Source organism: Candoia aspera, chromosome 7, assembly GCF_035149785.1.
Source record: "Candoia aspera isolate rCanAsp1 chromosome 7, rCanAsp1.hap2, whole genome shotgun sequence".
NCBI lineage: Eukaryota > Metazoa > Chordata > Lepidosauria > Squamata > Boidae > Candoia > Candoia aspera.
This window is the reverse complement of record NC_086159.1, coordinates 61,903,876-61,924,540: the sequence shown is the minus strand read 5'-3', so window position 1 is coordinate 61,924,540 and position 20,665 is coordinate 61,903,876. Positions and strand designations below refer to the sequence as shown.

The following is a 20,665-nucleotide window of genomic DNA, read 5'->3' as shown; positions in this document are numbered from 1 at the left end:
CTAGAGGTAAATCTGATACCCGTTCTCTTTCTTCTGTTCAGGAATGTCACTTTTTTGTCCCCATGCCATTGATAGGATGGCACCAAGCTATCTGGTCTCCTGTGACGAATAACTTGGCTTTAGAGGACTTGCTGGAATGAATACGTAATTAATTTCTCTGAACCCTTTACAAGTTTTATCTTTGAAAGAAATAGCCATGTCAGTTGGCAGCAGAAACAAATAATTTTGCAGTGTCTGAAGGCTATCACATTTAAGGTGACATGGGCTGTTGTGGACCACAGCCACTTCAGCAGATACATTTTTGGTTGATGTTTTGTGCATTCTTGGAAGAAAATGCTCTTACATTTGGGAGAAGACTCTGTTGTTTATATCCTGTGTTTTTAACTTGAGAGAGTGATTTTCTAGTCAGCCCCACTAGCTAGGCCAGAGCATGAAATCAACAACACAGGAAGGCTAAAATGATGATGATAATAAGGGATTGGCCATAATAGCAGAATCTTGCCAGTCTGATTGTGCTGTACCTCCTCCTCCTCTTATACTTCAGTGAATTAGGGAGGTGTCTGCTTAAGCCACCTCCAAAAGTTATCAGGCTGTTCTGGACTTTTCAGTCCCTTTTGGCTAGGCAACAGCTTCTGCGTATGCCCATCAAGATAATCTGCCTTACTCTCTACACAGGCAAGGGGAATAATTGAGAACTGCTTTATGTATATTTGACTAAGCTTAATATGTCTTCTATTGTCACTAGTAAATGTTCAACTCCAGACTGCCTTTTTTTCCTTTTGGTTTCTTTCACATTTTGGATAAACTAAGAAACATTATTATGATTGAGAGCCAGTTTGGTGTAGTGGTTAAGGCACCAGGCTAGAAATCAGGAGACCGTGAGTTCTAGTCCCACCTTAAGCACAAAGCCAGCTGGGTGACCTTGGGCCAGTCCCTCTCTCTCAGCCCTAGGGAAGGAGGCAATGGCAACCAACTTCTGAAATCTTGCCAAGAAAACTGCAGGGACCAGTCCAGGCAGTCACCGGGAATTAACACTGACTCGAAGGCACACACAAAAATTAGAAATCAAACCAGGGTCACAGACAGTCTGTCGTGGTTCTTGAATCCTTTTTGCAGAAGGATTTATATATTCTTGGCTTAAGCAGACATTTAGGAGTGAAGCTTCTTGGAACATACACAGGGCTGCAACTAGGGAGGGGACAACCGGGGCATGTGCCCCGGGTGTCGCGCTGGTGGGGTGCCAAAATGAGCACTGGGGGGGGCACCAAAATGAGAGCTGGGGGTCCCAAAATGGGCGCAGAATCCACGTTTGCCCCGGGTGACACAGACCCTAGTTGCGGCCCTACACACGCACACACACACACAGCCCTGATCAGTGGCTTGAGCTGATATTTTTTAATTAGATACTTTAAACTTTGTCAGTGCATTGTCCTGAGACCTTCTCTTATCTCTTCCCTTCTCTTTCACAGATCTTATTTGATTGGTGAAACATAAAGTTCATTCCAGCGATGGAGGAGGAGCAACAGCAAGAGGTAAATCTGCCAATTGCAATATGGTGTGTTGCTGGGAGAAGTACTTCTGCTGGTAAATTTAGCAGAGTGTTGCTGTGTACAGTATACAAGCAGAAAATGGAAACACCCTAGCAGCATTCCCTAACCTGATAAGCTCCAGATGTGTTGAACTAAAACTTTCATCGGTCCCAGTGGGCAGGGTCAAAGGCACTAAGTTGGGGAAGGCTAAGTTAGACAGATTGACTGATTGACTGATCTGAAGATAAGGTTATCCATCTACTAGGCCTTGCAAATCAGGTATCAGAGGCTACACTCTGTGTATATAGCTGCCCTGTGGGGAACTATAAATTATGAAACTATGCATTGTGACAGTGAAAACCCCAATGGATCTTCCTTTCACCTTGAGAGCTGTAGCATTATATACTACTGCTCTGCATTTGTTATTAAACCTTGAGCATTCATTTGAATAAAAAGATGGGTATAAATCTTACATTTTTAATACAGTTAATACAGCTACTTTATTTATCATTGACTTGCCTTAAGGAAATAGGATTAGACCCTCGCCTGTGGCTTCACAGCATCCAGCAAAACTTTAGGGGGCAAATAGCACAAATACTGTGTTTACATGGAAGGGTGACAACCATCCATTTAAGGCCATCCACCTCTAAAAGGGGAAAAAAAGCTCAGCTGCCTCCATTGCTTTATTCTCAGTGAATTTAAGGCTAAAATGTTAATTAAAATTTTATTGTTCCTTTTGGGGAGGCACAGTATACATTTGGAATTGTCTGTGCTCTTCAATTACAGACTGTTTCCAAACAGTAAAATAGTTGTGGTTGTAGGTTAGCTTGTTTGTTAACCTACAACCAATACTAATAGTGAATGAATTTGAATGGGGTGAACAAGAATATAAAAATAATAATTAAAAGCACGTTCTTCTGCATTCTTTATTTTTATTCCATATAGACCGCTGCAGAACCAGCACCCTTGCCTAATGCAGAAGGCGACGGGCCAGAAGATGCTTCAGACATTGCACCAAATATTTGTATGTTTTATCCTATTGGAAAGCCCGTTTGCTGCATAAATAGGTCTTCCTTCAAAGCCATTAGCAGTTTTTGTTAGAGTTCTTGAAGAAAGTTAAGTCTTGTCTACAACTGTCCCCTTTTCGGGAGAGGTGGGCGGTGATAGAAATTTGAAAAACAAATAAAATAAACAAACTGCCGTAGCATAAAGCAACAGAGCTTGAAATGTTGGAATGACTACCGGTTTGGATTAATCTACACATGTATCAGAATAGGAGGCGTATTAGAGAAGGTAGAATGAACCACATCATTTTGTTCTATTTAGAACTGTGATAGGTGTGTTCTGAAGGCTTCTGTGTGCCGAACATACTGTTGATATATTTTTATAACCTCCTTCAGCTAAAAAAAACCTCTTACTGCAGGCTTGGCTGGGACCTTTGTTATGTATTATTTACCTAAATTAATTTAAAGGTAGAGGCTTTTAGAATAATGTTGTGTTAGCATAAAGCTGGTAGGAAGACAGGATTTGATGGGCAGTAGCTTCCATTAGTTTTGCTCTGTCTTTTGAGCTGTTGCCTTCAGTAATCCAGCTTTTGGACCTATTTTGATGGAATAGAATCTTTTTATCTAAAAAACACAGATAAAACAATGACAGCTTCATCAGTTCTGAATTCTCAAACTGGCTATGGGTAGCCACTATAAGGGGCAATTCCAAAATTTTGTTACTGATGGAATATTGCTGATTCTGGGCATTTAAGAGCCATGTAGCTCATAGGATGACTTGGATCAGCCATCATATGCAAAGTTTTTGCATTGTAGAGGAAACTGGTGTAAATAAGACTTTATAGTTACAATGTCCTCTTGAACAGAGTTCTTGCATTACAGATAACTCTGTTATTCTGCTGCCTGAATTAAAGGCTAGGGCAGTAAAGCAAGTTAATTTCTGTGGGCAGGCTGCTTAGCTTGTTTGATGGTACTTAAAACTGTAAGCCTTTTATGAAAAATTGCCTGTGCAAACAACACCTCCCCCCAATTTAGTGATTTGGAATAGAGAATGACAAACGTGATGAAGATGGATTGCCTTGTCTTTGATATGACTTTTTATTGTTGACATGCAACAAAATCAGATTGTTTAGAACCGTATTGCATCTGTGAACTGCCTGTGCCTTCAAACAATCAGCTGGAATCCCCTTAACACAAAATTCCAGCTTATTTTGGATGGCATTGAAGCTACAGGAGAGGATGATCAGGCTTCTGCAAACAAATCCAAAATGGGGCGCAAAAAGAGTGGACGGTATGGAAAGGTTTTAGGTATACATTCTGAAGCCTTCCTTTTTTTTTCTTTTTGTCCCCAAAGTTCACAGCCCAAAGTAGAGCTTAGTCTAGTAAAGTTCTAGTCCAGTTACATCCATTGCACAGATCAGTGTTTCTCAAAAGCAGGCTGGCTGGGGAATTCTGGGAGTTGAAGCCCACACATCTTCAAGTTGCCAAGCTTGAGAAACACTGGCATAGATGAAAGGATTGTGAAAGATAGCTGTTGAATATTTGGAATGAATGTTACTGTTTTCAAACATAAAGCTGATGCAGATGCATTAAAAATACTTCTGGAGATGAAGATGAAGAAGAGGCAGAAGAAACCTAACCTTCCAAGCACCGTGACGGAATTTGCGACTGAGGAGGGCTCCAAAGTTTATGTCGTTGGCACTGCCCACTTCAGCGATAGCAGCAAAAAAGATGTAGTAAAGGTAATTATGGATATTTATAATTATCCGTAATTATAATTATGGATAATTATGGATACTTGTAAGCCGCCCAGAGTTGTTGTACAGGAGATGGGCGGCAGAGAAATTTAATAAATAAATAAATATTTGGAGTGGGTTTTCTTAATGGATGATCTGGGAAGTCTTGAATATTTTTGTAAAATGCAAAAGGAAGGTATTTCTTCATGGCTGAAGAGAATGTAGCTTTGTTTCAAGTTTCCATCGAACCATTTCATGTAGCATAAATATATAATCTGTGCTTACACACTTGTGAGGACATCTTTGCGGCTTTAATACAACTTTGACGGTTAGAAGGAAGAATAGCGTGTGTAGAAACCTTCTGAGGACAGAAGTCCTGATATGGAAAAAAACAGAATTCCTTCCTTTACGTAAAGAGAAGGGTGGTTTTCTCCCTCTTTTGATGTCTTCTATAAGAACACTAGAAAAGCTAGGGAGAAGATTTAAAAAAAAAAAAGGATTGCTTAAATTATTTAAATCACTTTAATAATTTAATTACACTCAGATAATTTAAAATGGTAAGCTTTTCAGAACAAAATACAAACATATTTTTAGTGCATTCTTAAAGGTGTCTCTGCTGAGGTTATTTGGCACTCTAGGAATAGAAGGTTGCAGGTTGGTTCTTTCTAATTTTGTCTGTAGGTTTGAGACTGAATCCATCTCTTGCAGACCATACAAGAGGTACAGCCCGATGTGGTTGTGGTCGAGCTGTGCCAATATAGAGTTTCAATGTTAAAAATGGATGAAAGGACTTTGCTAAAGGAAGCCAAAGAAATCAATCTGGAGAAGCTTCAGCAAGCTATAAAGCAGGTATGTGTTCCTCTGTGGTAAAACCCACCTATATTGGGTGTTTGAGATAATTCATTACAAACAGATGCAGATTTCTTCATTTCTCTAGCTTTTATAATCTGTTGAGGCTGGTGGTGAGTTCACAGCATGATACCAACTGTAGAACTCCCTTTTCAGCATTTTTGATAGGTGTCTTTTGAAGTAAGTATACGCAGCATTAGACAACAGCTGTGAATACAAGCAGAAACATCCAACTTCTTCTGGAAGGATTGTTTGAGGTTCCATTGCTTCCAGGATCTTTTTAACAAACCCAGTCAGAACTATTTCCTTTATCTAGGTGTTTCTAACCTTAAGTCTAGGGTCAACGAAAGAGCAGTTATCTAGCAATCCCTTCGCTTCTTTTTCTCTCTTCACTGTTTTTCAGAGGGGGTATGGAGGGGAATTGCTGTGTTGTGCAAACAGCTAATGGGATTTGGTCCCCTTCATCTGCTCAGCCATGCTTTGGACGTTGTGCCCGTTTTTATTATTTAAGGTTGAAATGAACCATTATAAGTAGGTTGGACATGAAACAAGCAGTAGAAAGAAGAATAAAGACCTGTTTCTAGTGGTGGAAAAGGAAATACTCTCCAGAGTATGCAGGGGTGTGAACAAGGCTCCTTTTCCCAGAATTGCACAGCAGCCATTTGATCCTGGGAGAAAAATGCTGCTGTTTTAAGGAGCTGCACACACAAGCTATGCTTGCACCCTCAAACCCTCCAAAGCACCTCTTCCCTTTGACTCAAAAAGTTTACATAGCCTTAAAGTATATAGCTTAAATCAATGTTTCTCAACCTTGCTGGCTGGGCAATTCTGGGATTTGAAGTCCACACGTCTTAAAGTTGCCACGGTTGAGAAACACTGGCCTAAATAGTTTGGGGACCAGAGACCCAAATGCAGCTCACGTAAATTTTAAAAATGATAATTTCAGTTATGTCAACAAAACTTTTTGGCAGGACAATCTAGGAGATTGACACTCTGAATTGTAAGAGTTTAGTGCAACTTCCAACAACATGCAGATACAGAACCAAGACATGTCTCGCAACTTTGATATAATAAATTTTATGTAATATTATACATAAAATATACGTATAATATTCAAGACTTCCATATTCTAAACTTTTCTACTTGGTCCTGATTAAGTATGGACAGAGAATGGGTGATCAGTAACTTTTGAGTCAAGCCTAAAAAAAATAGTTTTTGTTTCCTGTTGCATATTGTAAAACATTGCAACATCTAAAGTTTTACAACAAATGCCTACAAAATGATATGCCTAAAATAGGATGGTTTTCTAATCTACACTTTGAAACAGGAAATTTTCTTTTTTTTCCTTTTTTTTTTTTGGTGATGTTCCTCTGAATGAAAAGCTCTGTTTGGTTACCAGAAATCCTGATCTTATATACATAACAATGAAATTACTTTAGGGAAAGCTGTTTGAAGGGTTAGTACAGTCTGCTGATGCTGTTCTCTGAATATTTTAGTTATGTTCAACCTGGCAACACTGAACTTTGTTCAGTCTTTTGCATATGTATGCTAACATGCATCGATGACAGACATTTAAACATTCTGTCTTTAAGCATGAGTGAATGCAAGGAAATCAACTAAAACCGTAACACTAGCAAAGGAACAAAATGCTACATAGTTGTTGGAATGCTTTTTAAGTAGAAAATCAGAATTTTTTAAAAGAACGAATAAACCTCTTTTTGTCTGAAGTAGCAAGAAAATGAGCTATGTGTTGTGTTTGATCTTTTAATTGCTGATCACTTTAGGAATTATTCTTGCTCGTCTCTGACAGGGAGGTTGAAACAATAAACATTATTAAGCCAGAATGAGGCAGATAATTTTAGAACTATTTTCTTCTCTTTTGGTCCTCAAGGAAACAAATTAACAGATGACTAAAAGGCTTTTAGTAACTATTGGATTACATGTATATGAATATGTGAGAGCCAGTTTGGTGTAGTGGTTAAGGCACCGGGCTAGAAACTGGGAGACAGTGAGTTCTAGTGCCGCCTTCGGCACAAAGCCAGCTGGATGACCTTGGGCCAGTCTCTCTCTCTCAGCCCTAGGAAGGTGGCGATGGCAACCCACTTCCAAAGACCTTGCCAAGAAAATTGCAGGGACTTTTGAGGCAGTCTCTGAGAATTGGACACGATTGAATGGATTTAAAAAAATGTATGTGTATATATATATATATATGTATTATTATCATCTGCCTGAATGAATCCACTGAAGGATGAAGGCCTCGTCATTGAATGTTATGGATCATAGTCTACCATTTTGGTCCAGTGCTGGTTGGTAGATAGAAGGTTTTTTACTTCCCAGTCAGGGGCTGAAAGAGAGTGACTGACTCAAGTCACCCAGCCAACTTCCGTTCCTAAGAAAGGATTAGAACTTGCCCCTGTGCTTCTGGTTCACTATCTTAATCACCACACTGGTTTTGTGTGTGTGTGTGTGTGTCACACACTTTATATGTGAGTAGGAAACTACTGTATTTAGCAGTAAGCCAGCTCCAAATGGTAGAAATATTTTTTCCCCTTTCCCAGTATAATGGATGTTTCACATGACTATTAATGGAACTATATTTGTCTTTTCTACTATTCAATTCAAGATCAACTCATTCTTTTTAATAGTGTCTCTTCCTCCCCCATGTTAGAACGGGCTCATGTCTGGATTGATGCAAATGCTGTTGCTGAAAGTCTCTGCACATATCACAGAACAACTAGGAATGGCTCCTGGAGGGGAATTCAGGGAAGCTTTCAAAGAGGTGAGTTTAAAATAAAAATAACAGTACTTTTCTCCCTGGGGCAATATTGCAAATTGCAAAAGACTGGTAGCTAAAAACAAAAAAAAAAAAGCGGAGATGCCAGTTTATTTCATCAGCTTCTCCTGGGCCAATTTCTGGTTTTTAAAAATGGGAACAATGTTTGAAAAAACAACAGCCATTTTTTTCTTTAAAAGTATCCATCAAAGTCTGTGCTTCTCTTCTGTAGCTTTCAGACTCAGTGGCTAATGACAGTGCTTCGTAAGGATGATGGTTTGGTACATAGCCAAGGAATCTGACAGAGATTTCAAAAGATTCTGGCATATATTTTCATGTAACTGTGGTGCTAGATCAGTGTTTCTCAAGCTTAGCAACTTTTAAGATCTATGGATTTCAACTCCCAGAATTCCCCAGCCAGCCATGCACTAAATTATTACATGTAGATGGTTAGATTTCATCACAGTTGAGCCCAAAGCTGTCACTTTCTTTGCTCTGAAGACATACTTCTATTCATGCTAACATTACTTCTGTATACTTGGCAATTAAGCCTTTCTGGAACATGAACACTTAGGGGGAATTTATCTAAAATGTTGGTGAAGATTGCCCCCTTTAACCTATTTCAGTGGTAACTGTCTAATGGATGATAACTAAAATGAGAAAGAGACAAATGTAGGCAACATTCAGTTCGTTTGATCTGGACGGTGATGTCGCCTTATAAAATTCTCAGGGATAATATTGGCATCCAGAATCCAAAGCGCGTTCTAAATTCCCTGAGCTACCCATCTCCTGATCTTGGCTCATCTTCTGCTGTCTCAAATATAAAACTTTTCTGCAATTTTGAAAGTCAGAAATGATTTTAACTGCAAAAAGGAATTTTTGATTGCAAAATCCCCCAGCTCACTGCAAGACACATTCCGTGTTTTCATTTTGCCCAGGGGCTTAATCCCCCAAAAGCTTATATTTGTTTTATACCATATACCAACTCACCTCACAGGGTTGTTGTTGTGGGGAAAATAGGAGGAGGAGTGTTCCCCGCCTTGAGTTACTTGTAAAAATAATAAAGGCGGGATAATAAAATAAAATCTGGTTGTTATTTGGCTGTCAGGATGCCACATGTACCAAAAGCTTTCTCTTGAACCTAGGTTGTGGTTCGCTTGGGTGTTCTGTAGAACCAAAAGTACATTTTTTTAAAATTTATTATCGAACTGTGTTGGGATCTTCCAATGAGCAGCTTGTCTTCACTGATAACAGAAGATAAAAATGAACAAAGATATTCATGTCAGTATTATCCTACCTCCTTGCTGTATGGAAACTAATGCAGCGGCTAATCTGACTACTCTGTTGTAGGCGAGTAAAGTGCCTTTCTGCAAGTTTCATCTTGGGGACAGACCGATCCCGGTCACATTCAAGAGGGCCATTGCTGCACTCTCTCTCTGGCAGAAAGTAAAGCTTGCGTGGGGCCTCTGTTTCCTGTCTGACCCAATCAGGTAGGCATAGGTGTGCCAATTGGTGAACAGATTGCATAGTGCTCAAGGGATGCTAGATGCTTGTGCAAGCATTTCTAAGCTCAGTAAAAGATTTAGTGCCAGTTCTGTAACAAAAGAAGGGCAAGTGTTGAGGTAGGCAGGGAAAGCTTTGCAAAATAGCTCCCTAGTAAGATATAAATCTTTTGTTTAGAATTCAAGATTTTGTAACAGCTAGCAGAAAAAAATAATGGTCCGGAGGCTAGAACAGACACTGCATGAAAAAGGACATGTACAAATCTTTATTCCAACATGAAGAGCGAAGTTCAGCCGGTAAGCAGAATTTCAGAATATAAATAAAGGATTGCTATGCTGGATGACAGTGTTATTAAGAAATCAACATGTGAGAGAATGTTGCATTCAGAGAAAATACTTTTTTTTAGTAAGGCTGTCTGAGGATTAATGTTCTACCACAAGGTTAAGGAAAATTGAAGTGCTGGAATGCTGCTAGTGGGACAAATAGAAGCTATGTCTGAATTATCTTTTAACAAATAGTGGAAACCACTCCAGAGATTAACAGTTGCCATTCTTGTTTTTATTTCCAGAAAAAAAAAGTCTATATTTAAAATGAATTTTAACTAAAAATTAACTTAAAGCAGTACATTGTAATTAAGCATTTAAAAATATTCTGCACTAAAAGGCACAAATGGCCACTTTGTGTGATCTAATTATATAAAATATATTTGATAAAGCCAGCAATTTCAGCCAGAATTTCAGGTTTAGAACGGCTTATTTTTATTTTATTCATTTTATGTATTTCCTTGAAATTCAAAGGGTCGGTTGAACTAGAAAGGGAACACAATACAAGCAAGTTAAACTAAAACTAGAGTCTCAGAAAAATGGTTAGGTCTTCAGATCTTTTCAGAATGACAACTACCATGCCATTGACTAGATGGTGCTGTTAGTTCCTTGTGGACAAGGCTGCTTTCATGCACTCCTGGTGCTTTTGAAAAAAATATTTGTTTTTAATTTTTGCAACTGTAATTTGTTTTTGTATTAATGTCTTGTTAGCTGCTCATGCAGGAATGTTATCTAGGCAGTTTGGTCTGGTTCATAAGTACCAGTTGGTAAATGGTTGCACACATTAGAACTAAGCCAAAAATTCCTCTTTGTCTGGCTGGCATCTCAGGTAGAATGGAGAGAAAAGTCCAGATTGTACCTGAGAGGGATCAGACATTGCATGGACAGGCAAAGCCAGAGTCCTGGCATGTACTCCAGGCTTCCAGACAGCCAGCTTGTCAAGGCAGAGTAGAAAAAATGGGAAGTTTTGACTTAGGTGCTCAGTTTTATAAAAGATATTGGACTTAAGCACCTAATGAATAATTTAACATCAGTTGATTCCTGTTTAGAAGAACATGAAGGGAACTGTAGTTTATGGATGAAAGTATCTCCCCAATGTTTATATGTCTACTTAGTTGAATAGACCTTGGGCTTATATAAATCTGAATTATATCAATCTGTCCCAAGTATCAGAATGGCCAGGTTTTAGGATTGAGGCTGATGCCTTTTCACCAATAATGTCTTTACAATTGTTTTAATTATCTGTGTACAATATTGGCCATGATAAAAGGGAAGCAGTGTTAAAAGATGGCGGAGGGGAAATCCCTTCAGCACTTACAGTGTCATCATGCACACTCATTGAGCAATTTCTCCTTATTGTTCTTTGAGTAAAGCAGCCAGAACCAAATGTTCTAACCTGGTTATATTACTACCACCATAGTTAAATAATATTTTTCTAAAGTTGTGATGTCCAGATTGTACTGCACACTAGTTGAAAGGGGAGGATTCTTGCAAGTTCACGCATTCAGATGCAAATAAAATGTTCAACGTTTTCTTCAACTCCTCATTGTGTTGCAGTTACTACTGCTCAATCTAATAGATCAGTTTCTTAAAACATTTGACAGTTCTAAACCCTTTTTTTAAAAAAAGTAATGCTATTAATAAGTTATTCATAAGCACCAGAAAAATAAACTATGTAAATCCATATTTCCAGCATAAAGAGGACATTTAAAAGCAGACTGTGTAGAAAACTACAGAAATGATAATTTATAGCAATTAGAATGCTATTTTTGTAGCACTGGGGAAAAGTGGGAAGGGGTCATGGGTCATGCTTGATCTTGCTTGAGTTGAGTGTTATGGAAGCCATTTTACCTGTTTTACACCCTGTAGCTGATGATGAGTCCTTTAATAAAGTGTGCCCCTAGAATATTTTGGGATTCAAGTTGATATTGTACTAATCATAGTTAAAACACCAGACCTTTTCCTCAATATTTTATAACACATTACTTTATAATTAATATTTTATAAGTCAGAAGTCACAGTCTGAACTCCTCATCTTTCAGGGAAATAAATAACTTGGTTGCATCAGTGAGAAAACAGTTATTGGTGCAAAATGATACAATTTTGGAACCATTTTAGGTAAAATGTAATATACAGTATATATAAAACATTGTAGATGCCTGTTTGTGAAGCTCTTTAATGTTTATACCTGAAATAATTTTTAATTATTAATAAAGAAAAATGTCACATTTTTGACCTTCAATAATATTAATCAGTAGCTTTTCACTCAATGTAAGTTCCATCATAAGCCATTTTTTCCCAGAAATCTCTCTAGGTAATATCCAAAGCTGCTTACTCATTTGTTTTTGACATCAGTTATCCAGATTGTTTTTTACAAAACACTTTGTAGTAAAGAGAAAACACAGTCATGTGTTCCACTCCAAGTAGTTAATTATTGCTTATTAAATGAATATCTTCTATTGTTTAAGGAAAGTGAATTGGCAAAGCACTGGGATGGATAATCGTTAAGAATACTGTGGCTAGTGACGGAAGACTAATACATCATTCCTACATGTTCTAATGTCTGTCTATTTATTTATTTCATATGGCATAGCAGAATACAGCATTATTGCATAAGAGTTCACAGAATGATATATGAAATGTGTATAAAATATTAAACATTGGCACAGTAGATTATTTTAAAAACATGCAATACGAATAATGAGTAAAATTATAAATAGAATTAAGTTATGTATGAGCAGTTACTAGAGTGGCTAAGTCTATGGCGGAATATCTAGATCGTTTAGCCATTGGACAGCAGTGCCCTTAAGATGATGTAGTTCTTGCAGGGAGCCAGGGAACCTTCTGAGGGGGCATTCCATCACGATGTGATGTAAAGTTTGCGGGACATTCCCGCAGTCACAGTTAGAATTATCGACCAGCCCCAATTTTTGTTTCCAATATTGGCACCTGCCATGATTAGACTAGCCTCCTCATGGTGCACCCTGGGCAACATGAATTGTCACAGCTAAATAGTCTACACATCTGGCTGCTGGACCTTACAAGGATTTCCCAGCAAGAAAAAGCAGCATGAACATCAAAAATAAAAACAATGGCTCTTTTCTAATGTCTGTGATTAACTCTCACATAATTTCTAAATTATGTGAGAGTTGTCACTAATTTCTAAATTAATTAGTTGTCACTAATTTCTAAATTAACTATCATTTCATTGTAACTGTTTTAGTCTCCAGTTTCCACTCTTTTTTTCCTCTGAGAACTTAATATAGACATTGAGACATTTTTGTTTCAGTAAAGATGATGTGGAAAAATGCAAACAAAAGGATCTACTAGAGCAAATGATGGCAGAGATGATTGGAGAATTTCCAGATCTTCACCGAACAATCGTTTCTGAAAGAGATATTTACTTGACCTATATGTTGAAGCAAGCTGCAAAGCGAACAGAACTACCTCGTGCTTCTGAAGGTATGCTGAAGTGTATGAGCCCAAAATATACATTACAATGGTAGTGGCTCTTCAACTCTGTTGTTTTTCAGGAAATCTAAGCCAATCTATATGGATAACAGTTGAGTCCGCCCACGCAAAGAGGTTTAATTATGGAGCGCTTCAAAAATAACTTTCTTAGCTAGCAGTTTTGTTCTTTGTCTAGATTATCAAAGTTGATCAAATCAAAATTTAACTTAAGTTTACGTTCTTGATCTTAGCCAAAAAGGCTGAGAAGCAGTACGTTTAAATTTAAAATCAGTATTAATATGATTACCCATGTATTTAATAACGTTGTCACATTAAGAATCATAATTGGACAGTCAGATTTGGAGGAACGCTGAGGACATAACTCATGTCTACATGTGACCCAGGAACCTCAGGCTGCATCTCTCTCTCTTTGTGGATGTGTCAGTGAATGGTTTTCTGCATCATGCTAAACCATGATATTAAAACCATATATTGTGGAATAAACCACATGTGCTCAGTCATGAAGGATGGTTTACAATGGTTGGATTCACACATTGCACTAAGTACAAATAAGCAATTCACATTCTAGCTTAGCCAAGTGAATCAATCCAGTTATTACGGTTTACATATCATGTTTTAGTTTAGAGTTTTGTATATTCAGCTTATTTAAGAAACCTTGGTTGAACAAACTATGATTCAGGGCAATAGATTAACCCAGTGATCCAAACTTTTGCCACCCAGTTACTGTCTTCCTTCTTCAAGCAAGATCACAATAGGGTTTTTTTCCCCCTTGCGATCAAGAAAGATGGCAGCCATATTCCTCCACCTCCTCTTCCTCCTCTTTTTTTCCTCCTTGCATTTTGGGATGTTTATCCTGTGACCTCTATCTCAGACAGAGGAAAAGAGTGGAAGCTGAATGCGAGAGCTTGTGTTTTGGAGGCAGATGACCTAACCTTCAAACCTGGAATCGGGGAGAATTGCTTTCAGGCCCTGTAGACTAGGGATGGAGATCCTCTGACTCCCCAGATGCTCAGCTACAACTGCCAAGATCCTTCGCTATTGACCATGCTGACTTGGGCTAAACGATGCATTGGTTTGAATTCTGTCTGTGTTATTAAAACAGTAACATAAATAATTAACACTGATATTGCCATTGTTGTTTGTTTTGCTCTCCATCCTAGCTGAACCTAGAAGATGTGTTCCTTCCGTTGTAGTTGGGGTGGTCGGCATGGGTCATGTACCCGGGATTGAAAAGAACTGGAACACTGATTTGAATATCCAGGAAATAATGAGGTAATTCTCCCTCGGGTAGGTTTAGTCATTTTTCTTATAAGTTACAATGTCTGCAGTTACCTTGAGGCAAGAACAACAACCCAAAAAAGCAGATGAATAGGCATAGGTGTAATATTACAGATGAAACAGTCACCCTAGTTGTGCTAACATGGCTTATAGATAGGAAATATCTCAAAAATCTATATTTGGCAGACTGCCTATTATGCAATTTCCTACATGATACGAATGGCTGCAAACAGCAGTAGGAGTGAGACATCAACAGCGAATCAGAAAAACTTCTAATTGACAAAAATGTATGTGACTGGTAGACACAGATATGTAAATACAGGTAGTGCTTGTTTAGTGACCACCTCATTCAGCGATCATTCGCAGTTACAATGGTTATGAAAAAGTAACTTTGCAACCAATCCTTGCATTTATGACCTTTGCAGGTCTGTAAAGCAAAGGAAGCTGAAGTAAGATCATAAGCATGGTCATGGTTTCATTTAGCAACCGCTTTGCTGGTCTCAATTATGGTCATTAAATGAGGACTACCTGTAATGGATTGATCCCTAGTTTAATTGGAGTGTAACCCATGGAAATTTAACTCAAGACCTGCTGATTTTCATGAGCCTACGTATAATATGACCAAATCAGGAGCCAATCCAATGATTCAGTGAAAAGGCTTAACTGAAGATGAGTTAAGCTGAGGTCCCAGAATTCCTGGGAAGGGATTCTCTGAATTTGTCAGAAGAAGGCTCCATGCCTTTAGACTTGCAGATCTATGTCAGTCCTGGCACTGTTATAGATTACTTCCTCCCCATTGCAATCAATGAGATTAGGGGACAAAACAATGAGAACCAAGTAATAGTTGCCCTTTCTTGTATTCTGAGCTTTAGAGGGCTCTGGTTTCCATTTTTTCTCTATCCACAATTGTAGGATTGCTGTGGTAGAGAAAGACAACATGGAGAAAAAAATCCTTAATAAAACTGGAATTCAACTGAAATTATACTTACTGCTTCTTTAAACTTGAAGAATCACTGTAAAATTGAAAATGGCATCAGAAATCAAACCACTGTAAATAAGCTACAGATACTGAACCACTGGTGTTATTCTTCCCTTACCACTGGGCATCTTGATTGGGGTTGATATAAGTTAGAGTTCAACAAATGTCTGTGTGGTATCTTATAGCTTATCTCTGGAGGGACAATGAATACTATTGTTTGTAGCCTAATCTGTACAGGATGATTTTCACATGTAGTAACTAAGGCTGCAAATTATCTTGAACTCAAGGGAACTTCTTAGTAAACATACATGTTAGAGTTCGAAGCTCATTTTATTTGCTGCTATCCAGCATACGTTAAAAATGGGTAAAATAACCTTTTCTGCTATAATCTTATTAGCTGTTATGTGGGTAACTTTGAAATAATTGCACATCTATTGATTGAATTAAAAAGGCAATACATAGAAGATTCAATACATTGCCTGAGGTATGAAATTAATGGCAGCTCTAATAATATTTGGTGTAAATAATGATTGGTCACTTTTCTAATAACCTATTTGGATGGTGAGTTTGTTTTCTCCCTGTCTCCTTGTTGCAGTGTGCCTCCTCCATCCACCTCCAGTAAAATCCTAAAGTTTGTTATAAAGGCTACAGTACTTGGACTGGTGGGCTACGGCTGCTATCGGATGGGACACAGGACAGTTCGGTTTATTCTTTCTGTGCCCATTGCACAGAAGTATCTTCAGAAACTGATAGACATAAAATCTCAGCGTTGAGTTGGGAGACTCTGCATCTGATTGGGACAAAATGGAATGAACATAAAACTGGAAACAAGGCGAGAGTTTTTGTCCCAAAGTCTGTTCTGATGCTGAGTTACTGCGTAATCAATGGATTGGCATTAAGTGCTACACCAGCTGTGATCTAAATAATTAAATGTTTTCCTAGCAATCGAATAAAATGTGTGGCATAAACATATATGCCAACATAAGGTACCTAGAGTATGTACACATATATTGTATTATTATGTGTGTGTAGCATATTTATGATGATCATGAAATACAATAAGCCCAATATTCTTCAACATGATCCACTGGTAACTTCCAGTAAGCACCCTTAAAATGAATGAAACCTTTGCAGCAATACAGTTCTTCTCACCACTGTAGCTTGTACAGGAGAAGTGCTGGGTTTGATGTGACCCTTGATTTGTCTGTCAAAGGAACAGGAAAACAATATGCGAATTGTGTTCCAATTAGAAGCACAGTGGCCCATACGGTGTGTGTGTGTTTTCATTATAAGTAATATTGAGTTATATTTCCTGGAGTCAAGTAACTCAACCTTTAGAAGGATTCTCTTCTTACCAGAAACCTTTTATACGTAGTGGCTTTTTTAAAAGACAAAAAAAAAACCTGAACAAACTTTTGAATATCACAAATATGCTGGCTATTGTTGATAACACCGTTATGTTTTGAAAGCCTTACTCGCTTTAAAAGTTGCCTTTAGCATTATCAAGTGGACGTGATCCAGCCAAAATTAAGCACTTTAAAATCCAGTCCATATAGGTGGAAGGCTTATACACTTCCCATTCAGGAGTGCAGAACCTTGGCTGGATCATGCTTTTGTTTTGAGGCCTCTACAACAATCTTTTTTTTTCTTTTTCCTTCAATGAAAAATTTAGCTGCAGCCCATCTGCCTTTTTTTTTTTTTTCCTTTTTCAAATTCTGTTAGAAAACCTAAGTTTACAGGACTCTCAGTTCCTGATGGCATGAGTCAGTGTTTCAAAATTGCTGAGAAAATTATAGGTTTATATTGTAGACCTTTTCATTCCTTTCATTCCTCCTTTTTGGGGAAAAATAAATCTGGAACAGCTGTGTATGTAGAATTTATCCTTCATTTCTTGAATATCATGTGAGCTATTATCACAATTCCATGTGAATGTAATAAAATACAGATTAAAAGAATAAGTGGAATGTTATTTTAACAGATACTAGTGTTTTTAAACTCTCTGGATTTTGCTAACATTGCATTATGGGTACTTTTCAACTAATTGAACTTTTTAACATCACATTTTTTAAAAAAACTGTCATGTATGTTTATATGCCGTTAGGATTACTTAGGAATGTGTATTTCTGTCCTCCCTACAGATCATAAAACTCATAATAAGTAATCAGCGCATTGAAAACATATTGTTAGGACTACAACTTGTGTTGAATTGGTTGAAAAACAGTTCATAATCTTCCTTCTACTCTCCTCACCTTTTGGGAAGATGGATGAAAGTGAACAATTTGTGGTTGAAATTACAGGTAGTGCTCGTTCAGTGACCATTTGCAGTTATGATGGTGATGAAAAAGGAACTTTGCGACCAATCCTCACATTTATGACCTCTGCAGGTCTGTAAAGCAAAAGGAAAGCTGAAGTAAGATTGTAAGCACGGTTGCAGTTTCACTTAGTGACCATTTTGCTTAACATCCAAGTTGCCAGCTCCAATTGTAGTCACTAAACAAAGACTACCTGTGGTAACATCCATACTCTGACTGCATATTTAGTTGAGCAAACATGGGAGTCAAAACCTTCCATTGAGGGCTATCAGAATCCTGCTTTTTGAAAGGTTCTTGGGCCTATCTCCTGTTCACTTAGCATGATCTGGAACAGGGAAGTGTGCTTAGGGTTAGGGAAAAAGTAGGACTTAAGCACCACTGACTAAGGATCAGGCCTATGCTTAGTGCTTGCCTTAAGGGAGCAATGGCCTTAGTTTTCTTACTGCTGATCTTGCAGTAGAGTAATGCCATCTCATCATTCATTGGTCAGAATGGACTTCAAGACAGTTTTCTTGAAATTAATAGTAGTGGTACACCAACCAAAGGCCTGTGGGCTGTGTTCCCCAGCAGCAGGGGAAACAAATATTGCTAATTAAAGCCTAATTTCCTTTTTTTTTTTATGGCACTGTGCACTGCTGTTAAACCTGCAAAAACAGCAACCTGATCTTGCTAGTTAATTGCATTAGAAACTGTTTGCTCTGGGATTGTGCCAGTCAGTTGTACTGAAGTATCTAGAGAAGTATTGTTATGTGTGGAACTTCTCCCAACGTTCCCAGCCAGCAAGGTTGGAGAAGATGGATCCGTAATATGGGATATCCATAATATGGGATCTGAGTTCAAAAATCAAAGTAATTGTATGGGAGGTGGAGAAACAGCCTTAATTATATATATATTCCCCTCATGATAAACCTGTCAGAACAAGAATAGGGTCTGATCCATGAAATGATGGGGGATTTGGCTTTTAAAGGTACAAATCAACACAAGATGCAAAGATTATGTCACTATTCTTCATACTGCTTTTTGATGATGGTTGGATGAAGAAGGAAATTCAGCTTAAAGGTATCATGTATAAGCAGTGTCTAATAAACCAGAGTACAGTAACTGTATTAATTCTTACAATCTCCTTTAACTTTTAACACTTAAGGTGAATCAAATGTTTACAAGGAAATTCTGTGAAAATTATTCTACTTTTTGGGGAATTAGAGAACCGAGTGGAGGAGCTATCAGAATATTACCTTACATCTTAGTTCATTGAACAGGTTTGTGGCACTTTCAGTTTTCAATCACAGTCCTCTGTTTACTGGGGAATAACTCCCAATGAGTTTAGTGGGAATTCTCAATAAACATGGATAGGACTCTTAGTCTGTGTTTTCCTCATCTTGTAGATTAAATATGTTTACTTTGAAGTATTTGTAATTGGGTAATTATTACATGAGATTTAAAACAAGGTACATGGCAAATACAAGCCTTAACTTGAATGGAGTAATGCTTAACGAGGGACTTGAGGCACACTGTGCTATATGTATTTCCTCTTGCCAAAAGTAAATAAACATTACCTGTATGCAGGTATCTCATCTTTACCAAGAAATTGTGTGTGTTTTATTAAAAAAATGTATTGGCTATTTGTTGATGTATATCCAGGAATTCTACTCCATGCAGTGAATAGTTATGGTGGGGTAGTCTCTATCTTGAATTCTTCATTCTAATCTAGCTGTTTCAGTATGGGTTAAATCAGTGTTTCTCAACTTGGCAGCTTGAAGATATGTGAACTTAAACTCCCAGAAGTCCTCAGCCAGCCATGGCTGGCTGGGGACTTCTGGGAATTGAAGTCCACACATCTTCAAGCTGCCAAGTTGAGAAACACTGGGTTAAATATATCCTATGTATCCAGGATAAAGTAATTGTATAGAAATGTTGCTTCTATAAATTGTAAAAGCATGTAAAAGAAACGTGTAACAAAATAAGGGGCTGGGGCTGATATAAACCAATACATTTTTCAAGTTTTCCACTATGGTGTGAACAAATAGGCAATATCATAAGTAGAAAGTTTTAAGACACTACAAGTCAAAGTCCTTCAGCTTTTGTGTTGCAGCATTTAACACACCCTTTGAACAGAGTTACTGTTATATGATAAGTTGTGGAAGCAACAGATTCTCCATCTTTGCATTGAACCAAGGTGTTTTTTTTTCCTAAACTCACCTTTCAGAATTGGCTTTAATGATTTTGGCATCCCACAAAATATTAAAATGGCTATTTTGAGTTGGAGGGTGTAGTTGTCCACCAATCCCATGCCTCTGCAACTGTGTAATTACTGGAGAGAGGTTTGTTCATAGGCAGCCATAACAGCTTCTTCCTTTGCTGGTATTTACTAGAGGTATCTGTAGGAACAAGGTTGCTAGTAATTCAAATGTGGAATACTTGCAGCTCAGTATGTAAATTAACTGAGCCCCTTTCAATGGAACAACTTTCTGGATCATACTATTATCCTTTAGGCATATTTCAGAATCGAGTCCCAGTCATCTTGCTGTAAAACGCAAATATAGAGGCCATCCACACCAGTGGTAATTGTATGGTGATACCAGAAATGTGAATTTTATATAGGCTTTATATAACTCCAGTGATGGCTGGATGACGCTAGCTATCACTAGTATGGACAATGCATTGCAGATGTTGCCCAGTTGGGCAACGAAACATCTGCAAGCAAACAACCAACTCAGCACCAAGGACTGCAATGGTTTGTATGGATTGCTCTTAAGCCACATCCTAACTAGTGACTGATAAGGGCATAACCGGATGGCTGGTTGAAATGCAATCCATCAGTGTGTGACCTGAGAGAGAGAGTACATCAGCATAACATTTGCCAAGTGTGACAGTCAAGTTCTTTTTGGCCACAATAATAAAGCTGGTG

At 38.0% G+C, this 20,665-nt stretch overlaps 2 protein-coding genes across 2 annotated transcripts in view; one reads left to right on the top strand and one right to left on the bottom strand.

Annotated features, from left to right (window-relative positions):
* Positions 1 to 240: 240 nt before the first annotated feature.
* TRABD (TraB domain containing) lies at positions 241 to 19,345 on the top strand. The gene is made up of 10 exons (XM_063307923.1): positions 241 to 255; positions 1,470 to 1,532; positions 2,475 to 2,553; positions 4,109 to 4,275; positions 4,978 to 5,118; positions 7,787 to 7,897; positions 9,242 to 9,381; positions 13,007 to 13,179; positions 14,349 to 14,460; positions 16,041 to 19,345. The coding sequence occupies exons 2-10, from the start codon at positions 1,509 to 1,511 to the stop codon at positions 16,216 to 16,218; spliced, it is 1,125 nt and encodes a 374-aa protein (XP_063163993.1). The 5' UTR covers positions 241 to 255; positions 1,470 to 1,508; the 3' UTR covers positions 16,219 to 19,345.
* Positions 307 to 20,665, bottom strand: part of HDAC10 (histone deacetylase 10) — an 84,761-nt gene continuing 64,402 nt past the window's right edge. The window contains exon 21 of the mRNA XM_063307919.1: positions 307 to 317. The gene's annotated coding sequence lies outside the window, so the exon portion shown is untranslated. The remainder of the gene's footprint in view (positions 318 to 20,665) is intronic.